The sequence below is a fragment of the Sus scrofa genome, chromosome 8 (assembly GCF_054392235.1).
Source record: "Sus scrofa isolate SSC_HxYL_T2T_F1_AM1 chromosome 8, Sscrofa_HxYL_maternal_Yorkshire_Landrace_v2.0, whole genome shotgun sequence".
NCBI classification, from domain to species: domain Eukaryota; kingdom Metazoa; phylum Chordata; class Mammalia; order Artiodactyla; family Suidae; genus Sus; species Sus scrofa.
In genome coordinates, this window is record NC_139390.1 from 38,452,829 (window position 1) to 38,477,937 (window position 25,109).

A 25,109-nucleotide genomic window follows, 5' to 3' on the forward strand; every position below is an offset into this window, starting at 1 on the left:
GGGTAAAAATCTGCCCTTGTGTTGAACGCTGGGTATTTTATACTTCTAATTTTTACAATTCTCTTAAAACTATTAAATTCATAAATCAATGACTACAACTCCTATTTAAATATGTGAAGGTTTGAAATGGTCTCAATACCAATGAATGCTTCTTTCTGGAACTCAGTTCAAAAGTAGTCTGATAAAGCATCTCCACAAAATTTTTCAAGCAGGGCACATTCACTTCATTTTTAACAGCCTAGGTAAAAAGATGACACACACAAAAAAAAACAAAGAAAATGGTTACAAACATTAGCTCAAACTACACGAGGATTACAAGATGTTTCTGCAAGGTTTGAAAGTAGTTAATAATTCACTGAATAGTGGATGGAAAGTACCATAGGGTACCAAATGACCACATGTTAATTCGATGCCATAAACCGCATCCCTGCCCTGGGTGAACAGGCAGAGACTAGAGACAAGTGGATAGGGAGTGAGTCTGCGATGTAAGAGCAGCTGTAGAGGAGATTCTCTGTTCTTAGAGCCCTCAGAAGGGGCTCCTATGCGAAAACCTCCATAAGGAAGCTTCATCCACGCTGAATCCAGCAATACTGAAAGCCTCGCATGGGACCCCTCTGGCCTAATCTTCCACTGCTCTGGCCCCCAGCCCTGGGATCCAGCCACGTTAGTGTCCTTATTACTCTAGGAATACATCCAACAGGCACTGGTTCCTTCCGCCTAAGAAGCTCTTCCCTCCAAACAGGGCATGGTTGACGCTCTCATTTCTTTAGTTTTTGCTCAATTGTTACCATCTCTTTCAAGGTGGCAGTCTCTCCTAATCACTCTATTTAACATTTCAAGTCCCCGATCCACCTTCGGCAATTTGTGTATCTCTACCTTGCTTTATAGTCCTCACCACCACAGGTGGCACACTACGTATTTTACAAAACTGTGAGTTTTCTTCACTAGACGTATAGTAGCCTCTCTAAGAGCAGGGCGCCTTTCCTACTTTGATCACTGTTGAATTCCCTGGGTATAGAAGAGGCCATGACACACAGAAAGCACTCAATACATACAATGAATAAATACATAGTAGAGTCCAACCAGGAAGAGAGGCTGGGGGTTATTAGAGAGGCAAGAATGTTCCTTCAGGGGAGCTCTATGGGCAGAGGCCAGTGGTATGAGCTGAATTGTCCCCAAATTCACATATTGAAGTCCTAACCCCCGCACACCTCATAATGTGACCTTCTATGAAAATAGATCACTGCAGATATAATTAAGTTAGGATGAGGTCCTATTGGAGTTGGGGTGGGGGGCTACTCCGACATGATTGGTGTCCTTAAAAAAGTGGAGAAATTGGAAGATATGCACATAAGGAGAACACCACGGGAAGATGAAGACAGAGATGAGAGTGATACTTCTATAAAGCAAAGACTACCACAGGTTTTCAGTAAACTGCCAGCAAGCAAGAAGCATGGAACGATCTTCCTCATAGCACACAGAAAAAAATCAACCTGCCAACATTCCAATCTCAGACAGCTAACCTCCATAACTGTGAGACAATCAATTTTTGTTGTTTAAGCCACCTAATTTGTGGTACTGTGTTCGGACAACCCTAGTAAACAAACTGGAGAAGCAAATATGGCATAAAAGAAGAATCAGGCAACGCAGTAATAATGGATCATGGTGAAGGGTCTTTCTTCCTACAATCTGCTCCTTTTGATGAATTAACCTTAAAAGCAACATAATGCCAGTTAGGTATCTGGCAAAAACAGATTTTTAGACAAGGGGAGAGCACAAATGACAATTCAGGATGGGTAAGCAATAATTCAAATCATTTCTAGGAAAGAGAAATTGAAGTATATACACTAATGATAATAGACCAAGCTGATAATGGTTTTATAAATGAGGCTATCTATTTTCTTTATGGTAAAATGAACCTATTCACATGGTTAAAAACTGAGGTGGGAGTGGGGGTGGGGGCTCGCTGACCCAAACTCTTTACAAACTGCTATTTCATGACTTCTGTCCTTTTTTTTTTTTAGGGCCACACCTGCGGCATATGGAGGTTCCCAGGCTCGGGGTAGAACTGGAGTTGTCGCTCTGGGCCTACACCACAGCAATGTGGGATCCAAGCTATGTCTTCGACCTACACCACAGCTCATGTGGCAATGCCGGATCCTTAACCCACTGAGTGAGAACAGGGATAGAACCTGCATCCTCAAGGATACTAGTCAGATTCATTTCCACTGGGCCACAATGAGAACACCCATGACTTCTGTTTGTACTCATGTGAAAAACCTCTCAATATTCAACTATAAGTTAATATTCAAAACAGGTTTAAAAACAAAAGCATGCCAATGAGGTCCTGCTGTATAGCATAGGGAACTATATCTAATCACTTGTGATGGAATATGATGGAAGATAATAATAAGAAAAAGATTGTGTATGTGTACATAAATATTTTACATACACATGTATATATATATGAACTGGGTCACTTTGCTGTATAGCAGAAATCAACAGAACACTGTAAATCAAATATAAATAAAAATTTTAATAACAAATAAGTCATAGGGATGCATAGCAAGTGAGTAGTTAATAATACAGTATTGTATATTTGAAAATTGCCAAGAAAATACATCTTAAAGGTTTCAGCAAAAAAAAAGCATGTCAGTCACTATTATTGCTATGCCATTGATATTTTAAATTCTTAACTTTCCTTACAACTCCCTGTACATCTTTTCTAAACATGTTCTAAAGATAGGATCTGAATACCATAAACCAATCCACATGAACGCACAGATCATAAGTCAATTAATTCAATCATTTAAAATGAAAGTCAAACCAGTTAAATCTGATTTTCAATGTGAAAATAAATTTCATTTTAGAATATTTTTATTTATTTTTATTTTTTTATTTTTATTTTTTTAGAATATTTTTAGACTGAAAATATTTTTGAATGAAATTTGAAGTGAATGCTACTTATTTCCATTTCTAGCCATGATGCTGTAAGGGGAGGACTAGATTTATGCCACCAACCAAACCAACCAAAAAATGAACAACATATATGAAATGATGTGCAAAACATCAGACATCAGTCAACAAAAGAAAGTAAGCCCTGAGGAATGGAAAATAAATGACACAAACCCTTCAATGGCCCCAGCTCACTGCTGTGTGAGATTTTTCAGGGAAGAAATGGAAGTATACCATTGCACACAGTTTTTACGCTACACATGAATGGCATAATATCACCTGAGGTAAAAAATGATAAAGATGTATACCATAAACAATGACAAAACAATGAGATATAGCTAATAAACCAACAAAAGAGATAAAAGAATCACAAAAATCTTCAATTAATCAAAAAAAAAAAAAAGGCAGAGAAAGGGAACAAAGAACAGATGGGAAAATAAAAGATATAAGACGACGACGACAGATTTTTCTTTTTTCTTTTTACAACAGCACCTGCAGTATACAGGCGACTCCAGGACAAGGGGTCTTACCAGAGTTGCTAACTCCCAGCCTATGCAACAGCCACAGCAATGCCAGATCCAAGCTTCATCTGCAACCCATGCCACAGCTTGCAGCAATGCTGGGTCCTTAACCCACTAAGCCTGGTCAGGGATAGAACCTGCATCCTCATGGATACTAGTCAGTCAGGTTTTTAACCCACTGAGCCACAATGGGAACTCCCCTACATTGTGTTCTTAACCTGATGAGCCACAATGGGAACTCCAGAAGATGACATATTTAAAATAACTGTATCAACAATCATATTAAATGTATGTGGTCCCCAGTTAAAAAGCAGAGATTGCTAGACTAGATAAAAAAGCAAGGTGAAACCATATCCTGCTTACAAAAACAATATGTACTTTAAATATAAAAACACAAGTAGATTAAAAGTTTAAAAATGGAAAAAAGATATGCTTTACTTACATGATCAAAAGAAAGCAGGAGTGGCTATATCTATATATTTTTTTTGTCTTTTTAGGGCTGCACCCACAGCATATGGAACTTCCCAGGCTAGGGGTTAGTTCGGAGCTGTAGCCACTGGCACAATGACAGCGATGCCAGATCTGAGCCACGTCTGTGACCTACACCACAGCTCAGAGCAACACTGGATCCTTAATCCACTGAGCAAGGCGAGAGATCAAATCTGCTTCCTCATGGATGCTGGTCAGATTCATTTCCACTGAGCCACAATGGGAACTCCCAAGGAGTGGCTATATTAATATCAGGCAAAATTGATTTCAGAACAAAGAATGCTATCTGGGATAAGGAAGGTTATTTCAAAATGATAACGATGTCAACTCAAGGGGATATAACAATCCTAAATGTATGTGTGTGTCATAATAGAGCCTAAACATACACAAAGCAAAAACTGACAGAAACAGAGAAACAGAAAAATCTATACTTAGAGATTTTATTTATTTATTTATTTATTATTTATTTATTTATTTTGGTCTTTTTATTGTCTTTTGAGGGCTGCACCTGCGGCATATAGAGGTTCCCAGGCCTACGCCAGAGCCACAGCAATGCAGGATCCGATCCGCGTCTGCGACCTATACCGTAGCTCATGGCAACGCTGGATCTTTAACCCACTGAGTGAGGCCAGGGATCGAACCCACAACCTCATGGTTCCTAGTCAGATTTGTTTCCGCTGCGCCATGAATGGGAACTCCTATATACTTAGAGATTCAAATACTTCTCTTTCAGTAACTACTAGAACACATAGATAGGAAATCAGTAAAGCTATCACCAGGTTGAAGAATACTATCAACCAATTTTTCCTAATTGATATTTAGAGAGCACTCTATCTGACAGCAACATACACAGTCTTTTCAAGTGCACATAGAACATTCATCAAAATGAATGATATTCTGGTCCAAAAAAACAAATGTCAATGCATCTAAAGGGATTCAAGCATACAAAGTATGTTCATAACCGCTGGAAAATCCCCAAGTGTTTAGAAGCTAAATAAAATGCTTCTAAATGATCTGTGGATTTCACAAAGGACAGCAGACCGTACTGTGAGCTTTATGAAAATAAAACACAAAATATTAAAATCTGGGGGCTGCCACTGTAGAATTACTTAGAGGAAAAGACACAGATTTAAATTTTATATTAGAAGAGAGAAAATGTCTTGATGGGGCCTTCACTCCTACCTTAAGAAAATAGGGTGTGACTGGAGAGAGTAGGTAGAAGAAAAGAAATAATTAAAATCCAAGCAGAAATCAATGAAGTAGAAAAGTGAAAAATGACAACATCAATAAAGTCAAAAGCTAGTTCTTCAAGATCAATAAAATCAATAAACTTCTAGCCAGACAGATGAGGAAGAAAGGAGAAAAGTCACAAACACCAATATTTGGAATGAAAGAGGTCAACTACAAATCTTGTAAGTATTCAAAGAAAATAAAGGAATATTATGACCAACTTCATGCCAATAAATTGGGTAATCCTCAGAAAATGGACAAACTTCTTAGAAAGAAATGAAATCTTACTCAAGAAGAAATAGTCTGAGTAGCCCTATGTCTTCTGAAGAAAATAATCTTAATATTCAAAAAGTATCTCACAAGGAAAATCCCAGGCCAGATGGCTTTGCTGGTAAATTCTACCCAACTCCAAAGGAAGACATGTAGCCAATTCTACACATACGTCTTTGACATTACGCTGTGCCTAAAACAGACATTACAAGAAAAGAAAACCACAAGGCAATAAATAGCCCCCATGAACATAGGGAGATGCAAAAATTCTCAAAAAAATTGTAGGAAATAAAATTTAACAATATTTTTAAAAAACCTAACTGTGATCAAGAGAAGCTTAACCCTAGGAATATAAGGCTGATCCAACATTTGAAAAATCAATTAATAGAATTCACCATATTATTATTAACAAAAAAAAAACTTGTATGATTGTTTCAGTAGACAGAGGAAAAAAGCATTTAACAAAATCATAAGCTGCGAGTGTGGCCCTAAAAAGCAAAAAAAAAGAGAGAAAAGAAAAGAAAATCAATGGTTACCAGAGAAGTGCATGGGGTGGGGTAGGGGAAGGGTTAAAAAGGACCATGAGGAAATTTTTGGAGTATGACAGATATGTCTGTTATCTTCGCTGTGGTGAAGGTTTCACAGGCATATATACAGGTCTAATTGTACACTTTATTTTTTTTTTTAATAATTTTTTTTATTTTCCCACTGCACAGCAAGGGGGTCAGGTTATCCTTACATGTATACATTACAATTACATTTTTTCCCCCACCCTTTCTTCTGTTGCAACATGAGTATCTAGACAAAGTTCTCAATGCTATTCAGCAGGATCTTAATTGTACACTTTAAATATATGTAGTCTATTTATCAATTTTACCTCCACAAGAGAGTATTAAAATGAAATTTTGTATACATATGTAAGGAATATCATTTACACAGCAGGGTGTAGTATCCTGAAAGTGAATAGCATATTGCATACCACAAAACAAAAAGCCAAGAAACAAAAAAATCTAGCATGTCTGAGTATTCTAAAATCCCTGAATCCTATTTATAGAATGCTGGGTACTAGTAACTGCAAAATTATTTTTGAATAACACGATAAATTTACACCAAGAAAAGCTTCTATAAATCTGGCTTCTTGGAGTTCCCGTCATGGCTCAGTGGTTAACGAAACCGACTAGGAACCATGAGGTTGCAGGTTCGATCCCTGGCCTCACCCAGTGGGTTAAGGATCCAGCGGTGCCGTGAGCTGTGGTGTATGTTGCAGATGCAGCTCGGATCTGGTGTGGCTGTGGCTGTGGCGTGGGCCAGCAGCTATAGTTATGATTAGACCCCTAGCCTGGAAACCTCCACATGCCATGGGTGTGGCCATAAAAAGACAAAAAAAAAAAAATCTGGTTTCTTGGAAGTTACTGCAGTCATGCTTATAGCAATCATATTTTCTAAATTATTTAGAATACATATTTTTATTTTTTATATATAATTATTATTTTTTTCATTATAGCTGGTTTACAGTGTTCTGTCGCTTTTCTACTGTACAGCTTGGTGACCCAGTCACACATACATATGTACATTCTTTTTTCTCACATTATCATGCTCCATCATAAGTGACTAGACACAGTTCCTAGTGCTGCACAGTAGGATGGCACTGCTTATCTATTCCAAAGGCAATGGTTGGCATCTATTAAGAATACATATTTTGGGAGTTCCCATCGTGGTGCAGTGGTTAACGAATCCAAAGGAACCATGAGGTTGCGGGTTCGATCCCTGGCCACTCTCAGTGGGTTAAGGATCCTGCGTTGCTGTGAGCTGTGGTGTAGGTTGCAGACTCGGTTCAGATCCTGAGTTGCTGTGGCTGTGGTGTAGGTTGCAGATGCAGCTCGGATCCCAAGTTGCTGTGGCTGTGGCGTAGACCGGTGGCTACAGCTCCGATTCGACCCCTAGCCTGGGAACCTCCATATGCCGCGGGAGTCGCCCAAGAAATGGCAAAAAGACAAAAAAAAAAAAAAAAAAAAAAAAAAAAAAAGAATACATGTTTTGACAGGTGTGATGACTGCCACACAGCTACAGAAATGAACATTTAAAATCGAGGCAGTCTTATAAACTCCAGGATATATGTCATAGTATTTTTAAGTTTTTTGGAGGCATTAAAATGGCTGCCATTTTCAGAGGAGTAAATGCCACGAGGAAATGAAGTATTTACATGGAGCTACTTGAGATAAGCATCACTTTTGGGCCGAAAATCCTCCGCCTTCCTAAATGTCTCTAAATCTTACGGGCCTGGGCTTATTTTTTTTGTTTTTGTTTTTTTGTTTTGCTTTTTTCTTTTTGTCTTTTTGCCATTTCTAGGGCCACTCCCACGGCATATGCAGGTTCCCAGGCTAGGGGTCTAATCGAAGCTGTAGTCACCGGCCTACGCCAGAGCCACAGCAATGTGGGATCTGAGCCGCGTCTGCAACCTACACCACAGCTCACGGCAACGCTGGATCCCTAACCCACTGATCAAGGCCAGGGATCGAACCTGCAACCTCATGGTTCCTAGTCGGATTCCTTAACTACTGAGCCACGATGGGCACTCCTGGGCTTGTTTTTTAATTAAAAGACTTATCGATGCTTTTCTGCTATATGTCTAATAACCATTTTCCCCACCCCCACATTACATTCAAAGTTTCCACTTAACTGCCTAGGAATTACCAGAAAGTAAGAATATTTCATGTGGCAATGGCTTTAGTGAAAAAGTACTTTTAAAATAGAACATAAACATAAAAATATACTTACAGCAGCTACAGGGATAAGAATCTCCACAAATAAACCAGCAAGGGCGTGTTTTATATCTTTATCTTTTACTTCCAAGAAATACTGAGCACATTCCTTGAGAGGGAAAAGGTACAGGAGATTTACAACAGAGGAAGATTAAATACATTTTTAACATTGCAATAATTTTGTAAGCACTGTAATTTTATCAGAAAGCTAAGATCAAATCATGCTCAAACGTAACGAGAAAGTTAATTCACACTTGTGACAACAGTTTAACACTTGAAATAAAGAGCTAATAACAATGTCACTACTTTATTTTTGTTTCTTTTAAAAAGTCATGAAAAGCAAAAAACAACTAATGTTGGGCCAATTCTAATTACTGCAGTTGAGATGGTAGATCACCTGCATGAACTGAAATGATGCTTCAAAATCTTCTACAGGATACATTTTCACTCGGAAAAACTTCATTCCCATGATTAAGCTGATGACACTTTGAACCACATGTGGACTTTGTTCCTTTTGTCGCAGTTCCTTTAATTCTGTCACAAACTTCTTCCTCACAGCCTGAAACCTTTAATAGACATGGTACACAAGATGATATGAATTTAAAACACTCATTTCCCACAAGATACTTAAGGCTGAGGGAGTTCCCCCCATGGCTCAGTGGAAACAAACCCGACTAGTATTCATGAGGACGAGGATTTGAACCCTGGCCTTGCTCAATGGGTTAAGGATCCGGCCTTGCTGTGAGCTGTGGTGTAGGTCGCAGCTGCAGCTCAGATCTGGTGTTGCTGTGGCATAAGCCAGCAGCTACGGCTCTGATTCGACACCTAGCCTGGGAACCTCCATATGCCACGAGTGTGGCCCTAAAAACACAAAAATAAAAATAAAGTTGCTGTTCATTTCTTTGTCAAATCAGAAGTTTCCTAAGGAGAAATGAGTTTCTTATTCCGTCAATATAGCAACATTACCATTTAACCGTTGTTAATCAACATAAAAATAAGATCTAATAACCCACCATAAAACATCCACATGTAAATCAGAGAGTGTCTCTAATTTTAAGGCTTTTTTTCTTTTCTTTTCTTTTTCTTTTTTTTATGGTATGCACAAGCTCCCAAGCCAGGGATCAAACTCACACCACAGCAGTGACTAAAGTGACAGCAGACAACATCCGATCCTTATCCTGCTGAGCCATCAGGGCATTTGCAAGGCTCCTTCCCATAAAGTCTGCAATTTGAATTACATGGCAAGCAGGCTGGAGATCTCACATTTGTTCAAAGAAATAAACCAATCAATTGTAAACCACTAATTATCACTTAACATTAATACCTCATTACGCTGTAGAGAAACTGAAGAAGATGAATGAGAGCACAATGGTCTCACGATGTGAAGAAGCTAGAGAATCAAAGCGCTCTCACAATGCAAGAACCATCCTGGATTCAAATGACCACAACTGCTAAGGCTACTAAGTTTTTCTTTGCTTACACTGGAAAAAGATATCTAGGAGTTCCCGTCGTGGTGCAGTGGTTAACGAATCCGACTAGGAACCATGAGGTTGCCAGTTCCATCCCTGCCCTTGTTCAGTGGGTTAAGGATTCAGTGTTGCCATGAGCTGTGATGTGGGTCACAGACACGGCTCGGATCCCAAGTTGCTGTGGCTCTGGCGTAGGCTGGTGGCTACAGCCCTGATTCAACCCCTAGCCTGGGAACCTCCATATGCCTCGGAAATGCAAAAAGACAAAACAAACAAACAAAAAACCAAAAAAGATATCTAATAATCTGTTAATAATAATTCCACATATTATGAAACAATGAAAGATTTTACTGCTAGTGTTATTTGGGGAAACCAGTTCTTAAAAGTTAAAATTGACAAAGCATACTTCCCAATGGTCACTGAGTACATATTAATTAAATATGGACATTTAATCACCTATTAATGGAATAGGGATACATAATAGGACATATAACTTGTCTACTTCCATCTGAGTCTTGAAGAAAACAACAGCATTTTCCATGAAGGTATTTGTATTTTATAAAGAAATTATGAAGTGGATAAAAATCTTCCCATGGAAGTGTTAGCATTCAAAGGGTTTCTCTTTTATTAAATTTCCCATGAAATTATTAGTCACTACAATCAAAGGAAATGCACAGACAAGATTCTAAAATACCACTGGCCTTCCTCTCCCCCCGCCTCTTTCCCACCTCACCACCTGTCCTCTGCATGTCAGAGCCATTGGCTTAACCTGATGTGGCTCTATCCACATTTTTTCCCACGCTCACTGTACGTACAGGTGGAAATACCTCAATACTGGTTTGAGTGGCATTTCTCTTACAACTAGATCAGTGAGGCTGAGCATCATTTTCATAAATCCACTGTCTTTCCCATCCTAGATTTAGATTTACTGTCCTTCCCATCCTAGATTTATCTTAGCTATGATGTAGTTTTTTCTGGATCTAACTTGTTAATGTATTATTTAGAATTTCTAACCTATATTCCTGATAGAAAAATCACTTTATTTTTCTTTTCTTTTTTTCTTTTTTCCTTTTGCTTTTTAGGGCTATATCCATGGCATATGGAAGTTCCCAGGCTAGGGTTCAAATCGGAGCTACAGCGGCCAGCCTACGCCACAGCCACAGCAATGCAGGATCCAAGCCACGGCTGTGATCTACACCACACAGCTTATGGCAACGCTGGATCCTTAACCCACTGAGAGTGAAGCCAGGGATCAAACCTGAGTCCTCACGGATATTAGTTGGGTTCGTTACCACCAAGCCACCATGGGAACTCCAGGAATCCATTTTCAGTAAAAATTAAAATAGCCTGAATATATATGTACCATAAAAAATATATCATTGCTCATGTTTTTATATCTATATTTCTGAGACAGAGATTCATTGTTGATTCAATATAAATGCCTTGTTAAAGTATTACTGTCTGAGTCTGTCATTTCAAATAGTCCAACTATGTTCTAAGTTCTATAGCACTGGGTATACCAGGGCCCCTGGTGGATTATAAAGGATAAAAAATAAATAATAATAAATAGATACTAAATACCAAATACTAAATAAGACATATTACTTAATATTAATATCTATACTACCAAACATTAACAATAAATGTGTTTGCTTTCGTAGTATTTAAAAAGATTGTTATATGAGGATTTCAGAGCCAAAGACTGACTCTTTAAATGGAACACAAAAAAAATCTGAATTGATATATATATATTTTTTTTTTCCTTACAAATTTCTCAGAAGCAACAAAGGAAATTCAAAATCTTCCCGAGTCAGAGTTCCCGTCATGGCTCAGAGGAAACGAATCCAACTAGTATCCATGAGGATGCAGGTTTGATCTATGGCCTTGCTCAGTGGGTTAATGATCTGGCATTGCCATGAGCTGTGGTGTAGGTTGCAGACGTAGCTTGGATCTGGTGTTGCTGTGGCTGTGGTGTAGGCCAGCAGCTACAGCTCCGATTTGACCTCTAGCCTGGGAACCTCCATGTGCTGCAGGTGCAGCCCTAAAAAGATAAAAACACACACAAAAAAACCCCCAAATCTTCCAAGGTCTTTAGTGTAAGCACAAGATACTAAAAACAAATGCCCATTTTATTGTTTACTGTAACAACAGTTCAATACAACTCAATGAGGGTAACTCCTAATGAATAACCTCTTTTATGGTATAATCCAGTATCTTTTATCTTCCTTTCTGGTATGTCTTGTACTGATTCAAAACTCGGTTCATTACTAATAAGATGGTTAGAAGGAAGACACTGCATTGCTATCTCAGAAATAAAAGCACTCGACTAGAAAGTATTTAAAGTAACTATTAGCTAAGACGAGTTCTAAAAGAAAGATTTTTAAAAACACTTCTCATCGAAATGTGAAAAATAAGGAATAAGGTAATATTTTGACTATTCTTGGTAATTTCTCACTTCCTCAATTCAGGTTTTATGGAAAACCCCAAACAAATGGAAACAAGTTGTAGAAGTGAAGTATGAGTGTCACTTAAAAATCCTCTAAAGAACAGAGTGTGAAAGAATAAAAGGTGGAGGAGACTGAACAGTAACTCTATGAAAAAAATAGCAGACATAAAATTGTCAGTGTCTATTCTGTTAGTGGTGAAGCTTTCTAAAACATAAAACAAATCAAAATCAGTATCTATAAAACTTACTTTGATTGGGCAAGAACGCCTATCACTTCTGCATATAAATCTGCAATAATATGCACATTCCCAGTGTTGGTTCCTGAATATCTAAAAGAACAAAAAAGAAAATGTATTATTTCACTGCATTGTTCTACAAACTCACTTTCTAAATAAATCTGAAAATTCCCTATCAGGGTATGGCATAAATTTTCTCTGAAGATTCACTTGGAGGATAAAAAAACCACATGAATTTCCATCTATCTTGAGATTTAACTTTGTCAGGAAACTTAACCTGATTCTTAAGAATCCAATCAATGGCTTTAAGAATTAATTTTATAAAATCTTTCTCATAAGCATCTTGTGTGGATTAGAAAAACTAGGGAAGATAATTGCTTTGAATTCTAGAAACAAATGATCCATGAGAGGTTAAATGAACAGTCTAAAACTGGACTGCAGAAAAAAGCAACAATCCTTTAAGTATTTTACTTACCCTTCCTTGTGTTTAAAGTGCTTAAAAGCTAAGTTTAGAACTTCATGAACTAAGGGATCGGGCACAGGATGAACAGGAATCTAGAAGAAAAAAAAAAGATGTGGTATTATATACAATTGAATATTACTCAGCCATGAAAAAGAATCCAATAATGCCATCTGTAGCAACATGGCTCGACCTAGAGATTATCATACTATGTGAAGCCAGACAAAGACAAATATCATATGATATCACTTATATGTGAAATCTTAAAAAATGATAAAATGAACTTATTTATAAAACAGACTCACAGACTTTGAAAACAAACTTATGGTTACCAAAGGAGAAAGGTGTGAGTGAGGGATAGACTGGGGATTTGGGATTGGGCATATGCACACTCTTGTCTATGGAATGGATGGGTCAGCAGGGATCTGCCATAATAGCATAGGAAACTCTACTCAATATTCTGATATAACCTTTACGGGGAAAGAATTTTAAAAAGAATGCATATGTTTACATGTATAACTGAATCACTTCGTTACAGAGGAAAAATTAGGACAACATTGTAAATCAATTATATTTCAATATAATTTTTAAAAATGAAAAAAGACCCCAAACATCAAGTGAATGCTACACAGGTTATGTCTTTAGTGAGTAGTCGCATCATTTCAACCACATCGATAATTAATTTTAATTTTCATGATAGGATCTACTAGTAACCTGTTGATATTCCCCTTTCCTAAGAATGTTATTATTTTTTCTTGAAGAACTTAGTTGAACATCTAAATTTACCAAGCCCTAAATTCAAGAGTATTAGGTTCATAATCACAAAAATCATTGACCTATGGACTATACAGATGAAAAAAATAGTAGCTGTTACTACCATTGTCGCTGTCAGAAAGTTAAAAACAACTCATGTGTAATTCTCTACAACACCTATAGGAAAACAATCTTTGAGCCCAGCACATATTCCATAGAGTTTGATTTTCTATCCTAACAGGATCCAAAAGGGACAGCAACTTTTCCAACTATTTAAAACTACTTATGGCTTTATTAATAAGTATTAGAAACCCGTCACTCAAATATGTTTGTTTTGTTTAGTTCTTTAAAAATTACACACTGGTTCCTAATTCAGAAAACACATCAGAACATTTAAACTAGAAAGTACCTGCCCCATCCCCCACATATAATCACTACTGAGCACTTCCAAGCTGACACACACACACACACACACACACACACACACGGTTTTTTGTTTTTAAATGGCCATACCTGCTGCATATGGACATTCTCAGGCAAAGGACTGAATCTGAGCCACAGTTTTGACCTATGCTGCAGGTGTGGCAACGCTGGATCCTTTAACCCACTCTGCCAGGTGTTCAACTCCACAGGAACCCAAGCCACTGCAGTCCGATTTTTTTCTTTTTAAATATGGAATGCTTGAGAGTTCCCATCATGGCTCAGTGGTTAACGAACCCAACTAGTATCCATGAGGATTCGGGTCTGATTCCTGGCCTTGCTCAGTGGGTTAAGGATCTGGCATTGCCATGAGCTGTGGTGTAAGTCGGAGATGCAGCTTGGATCTGGCATTGCTGTGGCTGTGGCGTAGGCCAGCAGCTACAGTTCTGATTCGAGCCCTAGCCTGGGAACTTCCCTATGCCATGGGTGAGGCCCTAAAAAGAAGAAAAAATAAAAAACAAAATAAAATATGGACTGCTTCACGAATTTGCATGTCATCCTTGAGCAGTGGCTAATTGTCTCTGTATCATTCCAATTTTAGTATACGTGCTGCTGAAGCGAGCACTGTAGTCGGATTCCTAACCCATTGCACCACAGTGGGAACTCCTACACCTTACTTTCACTTATCGGAATGATGCATCCTTCCAGGTCAGTACTTAAGAGCTCCTCCATATGCTATTTAGCAGCCATATAATAGTGTGTGTGTGTGTGTGTGTGTAAATATATGTATGCATATTACATATGTATGTATATAAGTGTATATATATACTTATATGTACATAAAAATTTATACACATATAAAAATTACAGTGTACTTAATAAGCTCCCTATTAATGAACAATTTCATTCCAGATTTTGAAAATTCAATGTATATGTTATGCAATGAACATCTTGTGAATTTATTTACTTTCATAGCTCCATGGAAAAGAGTCCAAAAGGAGGAACTGATGGGTCAAAGATTATACAAGTCACCACAGCTAGAGATTCCAGGTCTAGATGGCTGTGCCTCTCTTTCTGAGTGTTGTATTCTACCACTTTACATATGTCTATATTAAAATCATGCCATCTTAATTATCAGAGCTTACTAACAATTTCTGATGTCTGGCACTGTAAAGTCTTCCCTTTTCCTCAGTGAAAGCTTGGCTACTGTTCTGTCCTATTCAATCTAGAGCCATCTTTTCAGGTTCCATAAAAACTTCAGATATTTACTGGAGTTGCAATAAATCCATAGATCAATTTGGGAATCACTGTGTTCTGACACATTTACATGAGATAGCTTCCCACCTCTTTAAAGGCTTTCAGGGAAGTTTTATAATTTTCTGGTTTTGCACTTTGCCATCCTTATTCCTAGGACAATAAACATGTACGACAAGATGCTTGATGCCACCAGGAATAAGGAGAATGAAAATACACAAGGTATTATTTGATACCTGTTTGGTGAAGAGAAAGATAAGTGTGACGGTATCAACCAGGAGAGGTGATGGGAATAAACGGGGTCTCACATGCGTTGCTGGTGGAAGTCTAAATCCATGTTTCTTACAGCCTGCGACCTAGTGACGAGCAGAGTTTGCCACCACAAAATGTGGCACATTGGCTTTAAGGATCATTTGGAGCTGAAGGCAACTGAAAAACAGCAGATGCAGGAAAAGCCCTCTATCCACTTCCTTTCTCCCTAAAAGTGGTCTCTCCTCCCCTTTCTACACCAAGAAAAGAACAACCATTTTCACTAGAACCACAGTTGGCCCTGAGATGGATCTACAAAGAGAAAACAGCCCTTATCTTCCATCAGTGTTCCCCAGATAATGTACCTTCTCACAGTTTACCACCTCTAGGAACCCACACCCCTTTTCTTTGTCTTGTCACTTCTCCACAACATGTGGCTCTTTGGTAAAATAGGGTCTCGGGTCTAATCCTTCTTTGGGTCTTCACTTTTCGTCTGTGAAGGCCTCCAGATGCGGCCATAAAAAAACCTCATTTCCTGTTACTCTGCCCTCTGTCAGTTTCACTGGCAGAACCCCGGCTACCAAACCTATGAGTGGGGAGCTCGGCTGCCCTAGCAATTACACACATTGTAAGAAAATAATGATGTAGAGCTATACATTTCATTGATTCATCTCAGTAACATAATGTTGAGTGGAAAGGCAAGTCCCAGAAGACAAGAAACAGTATGATACAATTCTTGAGAAAGTTCGAAAACAAGAAAAAACTATTTTTCAGACACATGAACATGTTTTGTAAAGTGAAGGGGATCATTAACATAAAAATCAGTATGATGGTTAGGAAATAGTCAGGGAGTGACCTAGAGAAGATTTACACGATGAGGCTTAAACTTTAGGTAGCAGTCAAGTGCTCAGAGTCTTGGGTGGGAGGCGCACAGGGAGCTGTTCTACTGCAAATGAACAAATACAAGGGAAGTCACGCAGAGATTAATGAATAAGTGCTGTCTTGAAGCAGGATCATGATTTATTCCATTCTGTATACCTGGGTTCAATGAGAACACAATGCACAGGAATTCTACACTTGCTTAAGACGGTTAGCAATATACTTTACAGAACCCCTCAGCAACCGGATGAAATTGTCATAAAAATATTAAATATAATCAAGAAAGCCACCAACTAGACTAGGGAACATACAAGAGAACTATAACTACTCAGAGACGGTCAGAATGCTTTTCTTAAGGATCTGATGAAGGAGAGAGACTTTTATTTAAAATGAAGATAACTTGGAGTTCCCATCGTGGAGCAGCGGAAATGAATTCGACTAGGAACCATGAGGTTGTGGGTTTGATCCCTGGCTTTGCTCTGTGGGTTAAGGATCCCACATTGCTGTGACTGTGGTGTAGGCCGGCAGCTGTAGCTCCATTTGGACCCCTAGCCTGGGAACCACCATATGCCAAGGTGCAGCCCTAAAAAGACAAAAGACAAAATAAATAAATAAATTAGATGGAGATAACATTTCTTACAAAGATTAATCAGGAGCTTATCAGGAAGAGGGCTGAATTTAGGCCTTCATAATTCAGGAACCAGTTCAAAACCAGTGAATGTGAGAGAGACATTAGATAAGAGTAATGATAATGACATTGTAATGAGGAGCAAAGAGATTCAATACCGAACATTTACCTTCACTCATGTCATTGAGAAGGTGACTAGATTCACACAACACTGAGGAGAGGGTACCACTTTTGAAAAAAACAGTCTGAAGTAGAGGGAGGCACATAGCTGACACAGCTTGATGTTTTTATTTATTTATTTATTTATTTTTGGCCTTTTTGCCATTTCTAGGGCCTCACTGGTGGCATATGGAGGTTCCCAGGCTAGGGGTCTAATCGAAGCTGTAGCCACTGGCCTACACCAGAGCCACAGCAACGCGGGATCCAAGCCGCGTCTGCGACCCACACCACAGCTCACGGCAACGCCGGATCCTTAACCTACTGAGCGAGGCCAGGGATCAAACCCGCACCCTCATGATTCCTAGTTGGATTCATTAACCACTGCACCACGATGGGAACTCCAGCTGACACAGCTTTAAAAGGCTCGTGGGGAACCTTTACTCCAGGACTTTTGGCTACAGCCTCATCTTGGTTAAGCGGCTCAGTATTTATTGTGAACCAGAGGAAATCAGAAGGAACATTCGTTTCAGACTTCCTAGAAATTGGGATTGCCCTAAAGGCCTGTATCTGAAATTCATTTAGGAGAAAATGCACGATGAGGGAGATTGCTACACTACCCAATCACGAAATCAAAGAAGGAGTGAGCAGCTGTGATCCAAACTCTTTCTAGGTCTCAGATAATCTTTAAAAAAATAACCCAAGGATACGATGAAGAAATGAAGTTTATGCATCAGTTTATAGAAGCTGAGACTTTTTTTTTTTTTTTTTGGCTGCACTTGCAGCATGTGGAAGTTCCTGGGTCGGGGATCGAACCCACATCACAGCATCGACCCGGGCTACAGCAATGATGCTAGATCCTTAACCCACTGAAACATGAGAGAACTCTGAAGCTGAGATTTTTAAATCCTAGGTTAATAAAAGAGCAAAAATCTGAATTTATTCTACAAAGTAACATTGGAGAATCCAGAGACTCTAGAATAGTCTTAACCTTTGTCCCTGCGTTGGTAAACTGAAACTTTAAACCCAGGATCTCCCAGCAACTAGAGATACTTTTAAGTAGGAATTTTATGATTGACTGCCTAATTATAAGCTTTTCAATCTTTTATAGGCAAACACATCCCATCATTACAAAAGTATAATAATCATAGGAATTCCTGTTGTGGCTCAGCGGAAACAAATCCATGAGGATGCAGGTTCGATCCCTGGCCTCGCTCAGTGGGTTAAGGATCTGGCATTGCTGTGAGCTGTGATGTAGGTCGCAGATGAGGCTCGGATCTGGTGTTGCTGTGGCTGTGGTATAGGGACATATATGGGAGCATTTTGGGGATGCTGGTTTTAGTTTCTTCTTAATATGAGATGAATGGTCTCCTAAAAAGAGGTACTCAAGGTACCACATAAAAGATTGCCAGGCCGTGATGGTGTTTAATTGATCAGCCAATATTCTGAAATTCCTTCATTAGTAAGATGTGATTGTTATACTTTTTTTTTCTTTTTCTTCTTTTTAGGGCTATACCAGCGGCATGTGGAATGTCCCAGGCTAGGGGCTGAACTGGAGCTGCAACTGTTGCCTACACTACAGCAACACCGGATCCAAGCTGCATTCATGGCCTGCACCACAGCTCACAGCAACACCAGATCTTTAACCCAGTGAGCAAGGCCAGGGACCAAACCCGCATTCTCATGGATTCTAGTCGGGTTCTTAGCCTGCTGAGCCACAAACAGGAACATCTAGGACATAACTCTTACCTCTGAGGAGTGTAGGGCTGATAAAGGAACTAGAATATGAGATGGAGATATTTAAGGGCAAGGCTGGTAGGGAAAATGGCAGTGACCCAAAGCCTCCAGACTTGTGGCTGCCAAAGCAGAGAGAGGAGCGAGTGGGATGGACTGGGAGTTTGAAGTTGGTGGATGCAAACTATTACACTTAGAATGGATAAGCAATGAGGTCCTGCTGTACAGCACAGGGAACTATATCCAATCTCTTGGGATAGACTGATGAAAAAGCATATTTAAAAATATGTATATATATACACACATACATATACATATATGTATATATGACTGAGTCACTTTGCTATACAGCAGAAATTGGCACAACATTGTAAACCAACCATACTTTAATTTAAAATATATATATATATTAAAAAAACAAAACTAAAAACAAACATGCAAAAAAAAAAAAAAACAAAAAAAAAAGGAAAAACAAAAAAAAAAACAAGCCAAGAACATGAAGTGGCTCATAAGCCTGTTTTCCCAATCTTGTTGGTTTCAATGAATAAATGTATGGCTAAAATTCAATATAAAAAGAACAGTGCTTCAAACATCCTAAATGCTATAGTGCTGTTTAAGCATGCTTTTATCATGGATTTTAAAGCCTCTGCACTAACAGGCTAATATTTATAGTTGGCCATGACCCCAAAACTAGTCTTCTGACTTTCTTGAAAAAAATAAAAGCAGTCCTTAATCATCTTGAATTAATGTAGTTCCCATAGTGAACCACACTAATTTCATCATATTTACACAAACTCAATTCTAACTTGTTATGATTTAAACTTTAAGTTTACAAGATGCTGGCCATTTCACCTAATTTTGTATCACCAATTTCACCAATAAGAGTAACTTTCTTTAAAAGAGGGAGTTCTTGTTGTGCCACAGTGGGTTAAGAATCCAACTATAGCATATTGGGTGGCTACAGAGGTGTAGGTTCGATCCCTGGCCAGGGTTAAAGGATCTGGCGTAGCTGCAGTTGCAGCATAGGTTGCAGCTACAGCTCAGACTCAATCCCTGGCCTGGGAATTTCCATATGCTGCAAGTGCAGCCATTTAAAAAAGACTTTTTTTAGGGAGTTCCCATTGTGGCATAGCAGAAATGAATTAGACTAGTATCCATGAGGATACAGGTTCGAGCCCCGATCTTGCTCAGTGGGTTAAGGATCCGGTGTTGCTGTGAGCTGTAGTGTAGGTCATAGATGAGGCTTGGATCCTGCACTGCTGTGGTGTAGGCGGGCAGCTGTAGCTCCGATTGAACACCTTGCCTAGGAACCTCCATATTCCGAGGGTGTGGCCTTAAAAAAGAAAAAAAAAAATTTTTTTTTTTTTTAATCAAAAGAGAACTAGCTTTATAATCTTCAGCAAGTCACTACAACTAAGAACATTTATCTATAAGACAAAAACTGTAGACAGCATTTAGTGGGCACTTTCCATGTCTCAGGCATTATTGGATTTAATTCTCATGATTCTATAAAAATGATATCATTATTATTCCTCTTTTACAGAAGGGGAAAGAATTAGCAGATAATAACTTCCCCAAGTTACATAGGAAGTAAAGACACAGCTGGGATTAAAAACACTTGCTGTGCCTAGCTCCCAAAATCTATTGTAATGACCAGCTGGTACCAGGGATACAGAGTTCTTTGTGCATTTTGAAAAGTTCTAAATATGTGATTGTGACACATAACAATGTATGAGAAAGATATGACAAATTATTCAAGCAAACAAATAATTTACAACATATGAGGTCAAGGACTAAGCCATGAGGAATATTTACTCCTCTTTAAGGCTGACTCAACCATGTATTGATATTTCAATATGCCTGGGGCTGTCCATCTCAAGAAAATAAAACTGAATCACATTCTAATATATGTATATTATGTGGGACAAAAGTAAAAGTACTATTAAATTCAAGATATATTACATTGATTACTCTCTGGATCTATTAAAACCCTACATTATTTTGACATGGGAAAAATTGGGTTCGTTTGTCATGATATTTCAGAGAGTTGTATTGATTTTTACTTCATTTTCTGCAGTTTTATTAGTTTTGAAGAGGCTAAAAAGACTTGCCTTTTTACTAGGAAAGAAAAAAGCTATATAGGATTTTAAATAATGTGTGTTGTATTCTTGGTGATATATTTTATTCTTTGATGGATGCATCTGAATGAAAGTCTGAGGCAATGGTACAAGAGAGAAAGGGTAAGTGGAAAGGGAACAGGAGGTCAGAACAATACGGTAACAGAACCAAAACCAAGGATGAGCTATCAGAGCCACTGCATCTCCCTTTTCACCCTCTGAGTCCACAAGAACCATGGATCAGGGAGTTCCCTGGTTTGGTCGTTAATGAATCCGACTAGGAACCATGAGGTTATGGGTTCGATCCCTGGCCTCACTCAGTGGGTTAAGGATCTGGCATTGCTGTGAGCTGTGGTGTAGGTCACAGATGCAGCTCAGGTCCCACGTTGCTGTGGCTCTGGCGTAGGCTGGTGGCTACAGCTCCGATTTGACCCCTAGCCTGGGAACCTCCACATGCCGCAGGATCGGCCCTAGGAAAGGCAAAAAAAAAAAAGCCGCATGAACCATGGATCTGAAAGGATTTTGTGCAGGGACTCAAAAAGAGCCTGGTGAAAGGCTGTTCTTAGAATTTATAAATCCTGATTTTTTTTTTTTTTTCTATTACTATAGCTATGTGGACTTTTTTTTTTTTTTTTTAAGGAATAGGAGGAAAAGGAAGATCAAGACAAAGACAATGGTGGAGTTCCCTTGTGGCTCATAGGTTAAGGATCCAGTGTTGTCACTGCAGTGGCTCAGGTCACTGTTATGGTTTGATCCCTGGCCCAGGACCTTCCACAGGCTGCTGGTGTGGCCAAGGAGGGGGAAAAAAGACAAAGACAGTGGGGAGGGGAAAAGGACAGGAGAGGAGGAGGAAAACCTCCAAGGGGTAGTGTCTGCACTGAAGTTCTGAGACCAGCGCAATTACAAGCAACTTTTAGATAAGAAGAGACACTGGCTGCTAAGTGGAAGAATGTCATGGGAAACACAAGAGAAAAGGCACAACGGAGCCAGATCAGGGAGGGGCCTGAATGTCGGTGCATGGAGCTTGCAATTTCTTTTGCTAGAAGGAGAAACCCTGCTATGATTTAACCAAGTAAAGAAGGGCAAATGCTGATTACGAAACCACTCGCAAGACCTACATTTAGCACATAGGAGACATTAGGGAGCAACCACAATGAGCCGTAGCCCTAGTCCGTTCTTGGTATGGTGTTTCTGGTCCTCGGCTCCTCCCACGTCCCTACTTATTTCAGCCTTAGCACCTTAGGATGCCAGCTACACTGAGAGACCACAGAAAGAAATCTGCCTTTCATTTAGAACAACTTTCAGAGGAAATTTCTTTTCCAACACACACCTACTAAATAAACCTTCATGAAAGGTACAAATTCTAGTGATTTTATCTTTAATTAATGCATCTCTCTATTTCACATATTCACGGTTTTAAACAAAAGAAAATAATTATTTTGATTTGCAGATTTCATATGTTCAGATTTCAACGTCTTTTCACATACACTGTGAAAACAAAGTATAGGAGTTCCCATCATGGCTCAATGGAAGCGATCCAACTAGGAACCATGAGGTTGTGGGTTTGATCCCTAGCCTTGCTCAATGGGTTAAGGATCTGGCGTTGCTGTGAGGTGTGGTGTAGGTCGCAGACACAGCTTGGATCCCATGTTGCAGTGGCTGTGGTGTAGGCCGGCAGCTGTAGCTCCAATTGGACCCCCAGCCTGGTAACCTCCATATGCCACAAGTGCGGCCCTAAAAAGCAAAAAAATAAATAAACAAAAAATAAAAACGAAGTATAAATAATTATGTAATTCAAGTATTTTTATATTGGCTATGTTAAAAAAGACAAATCAATTGCTCTTTATAGCTTACATTTTCTGTTTCCTGTTACATTATATAGTCTATTCCATTTTGTACACAGGAACAAAATTCCCTGCCCAAATATGTCATATGCAAAATATAATTTTTTTTTTCTTTTAGGTGGCCTTTTTTTCCCCCAAAACACTAGAGTGCGCATGGTTGAAAATATATGGACCATCTTTGAATGATGTTTACGTTTTTAAAGATTACAAACTACAAAAACATACTTTTGAATCAGTACAAGTATACATAATACTGATTTTGAATAATAAAAATATATAAGATATCTGACGCTATTAGAAAATCTCATTTCTTTGAAGTGGAAGTAAGAAGGCATTGAAGTAGGTGAATGACAGGTAGACTCTATTTGCTGCTAAAAGCCCATATTTAGCAGTTTCTATCCATCATTTTACTAACATGATTTCATGTCTTATACAGCAAATGATGGTAAAAAGAATGGCTAATGAAAAGTACAGGAAACAAAAGCCTCAGGTAACTGAAAGTATAATTAAGTAACAGGAATTTTGTTACTGTGGGGGAGAATTTTAGATATAACAACCCAAACAAAGTAACTGAAACATGAAGGCAAAAGAAGTCAAAAAAAAAAAAAAAAACAAAAAAAAAAAAACAATACAGACTTTGCAGAAATAAAAGAGCTTACCTGCTTCAGAACTTCAACTAAAACTAAACAAAATATGAAATCTACTGCTAAGTCTCTCCTTTCAAGAAGATAATCTCTTTCACGTTGTTGTTCATCCCTGAAACGAGAATCCCAAATTAGGATTGCATTAGACTATTCATTTGAAAATAACTCTTGGTCAGCAGTTCATGTTAATTACTGAGGCCTCAGTACATATGGCTTCCACAGCTATTGTTACAAGTTTTTGTAACAATCCAATTACAAGTTCTCATGTTCTTTCTCTTTTTGTACATTAGGAACTGATACACACGTCTCACGATTATGTCTGTCAGAAATTAAACCCCACCTAGAAGAATTAGGAAGAGGGAGAAAAATATCAAACTATAGTATCAGATCACTTTCTCCCAAACCTAAGTTGAAAAATCACAAGTGGCATCTACTGAAGTTCAATTCTAACCACAGACCATCACCTGAACACAAACAGATGCTACTTAGAGCTACAGTCTCGCTGGAAAACCTGAAAGAGGAGAAGACGAATTCTGGGATTTGAACACCGAGAAGTGTCTCTTGGTATAAGAATACAGGATGTTGGCAATTTTTCTGCTTCCCTTCAGAAACCATGTGAGCAGGACTTTAAGTATTTTCGTAAACTTTTGCTAGGACTGTTAAAGCTCCTCACTGACCTACTGAGGTGGCACGCCTGAAATTTCAGTTTTGCACGTCTCGTCCCAGGGGCGACTCCTATATGGCAGCACCTTCCCTTGATTTGCAACTTAAAATATGTCATCACTTCATAACAAAAGTAATTGGTGTTGTTGCGTTTAAAAAAAACCTAAAAGGAGTTCCCGTCGTGGCTTAGTGGTTAACGAATCCGACTAGGAACCATGAGGATGCAGGTTCAATCCCTGGCCTTGTTCAGTGGGTTAAGGATCCAGCGTTGCCGTGAGCTGTGGTATAGGTTGCAGACATGGCTCGGATCCCGCGTTGCTGTGGCTCTGGCGTAGGCCAGTGGCTACAGCTCCAATTTGACCCCTAGCCTGGGAACCTCCATATGCCACCAGTGCGGCCCTAGAAACGGCAAAAAGACAAAAAAAAAAAAAAAAAAAAAAAAAAATCCCAAAAACCTAACAGTAACAATCTTCCATTGATAATACCTTTCCCTGGAGGTGTTTCCATCCCAGGGAGAACAGGAGAAAGCGAGCCACTTACCCTTTAGATTTTGTGCTCGACCGAGGCCTATATTCATAAGATTCATCTTCAGTTCCATTCTGGCGTCTGTACCAGTCGAACAAGGTGCGAAGTAAGGAAGGGAGACAGTGCTCGGCTACTGAGCTCATAGAGCTGATCAACTGAAAGTACAAGATACCACCAGAAGGTCAAATGCATCATCCAAATTCATGCACCTAATTCTATGACACAGAAGAGAGAATTGTGATCACACCATTTGTGACTCACAAGTTCACATATTAGAAATGTGCCACATGCATGTGTTTAAAGCTCAGAATATATAAATGGACAGCATAAGGCTAAATGCAGTGGGATGGACAAGTGCTACTCAATGGAAGGCATCCCTGAAACTCTCTGAATTTGTAGGTGAAT

At 38.8% G+C, this 25,109-nt stretch overlaps 1 protein-coding gene and 1 non-coding gene across 33 annotated transcripts in view; both read right to left on the reverse strand.

The window, feature by feature from the left end:
• Positions 1 to 25,109, reverse strand: part of FRYL (FRY like transcription coactivator) — a 351,368-nt gene that overhangs the window by 127,459 nt on the left and 198,800 nt on the right. For all 32 annotated transcript variants that reach the window (XR_014812414.1, XR_014812413.1, XR_014812412.1 and 29 more), the window contains 7 exons: positions 24,720 to 24,859; positions 23,532 to 23,628; positions 12,854 to 12,933; positions 12,391 to 12,471; positions 8,625 to 8,793; positions 8,244 to 8,336; positions 140 to 238 (listed from right to left, as the gene is read on the reverse strand). Coding sequence is in view for 25 of the 32 variants with exons in the window: in XM_084971998.1 (XP_084828124.1) it covers positions 140 to 238; positions 8,244 to 8,336; positions 8,625 to 8,793; positions 12,391 to 12,471; positions 12,854 to 12,933; positions 23,532 to 23,628; positions 24,720 to 24,859 (759 nt within the window). In the remaining 7 variants the exon portion in view is untranslated. The remainder of the gene's footprint in view (positions 1 to 139; positions 239 to 8,243; positions 8,337 to 8,624; positions 8,794 to 12,390; positions 12,472 to 12,853; positions 12,934 to 23,531; positions 23,629 to 24,719; positions 24,860 to 25,109) is intronic.
• LOC146400425 (U6 spliceosomal RNA) lies at positions 14,535 to 14,636 on the reverse strand. The gene has a single exon (XR_014813918.1). It is a non-coding gene; the product is annotated as a U6 spliceosomal RNA (small nuclear RNA).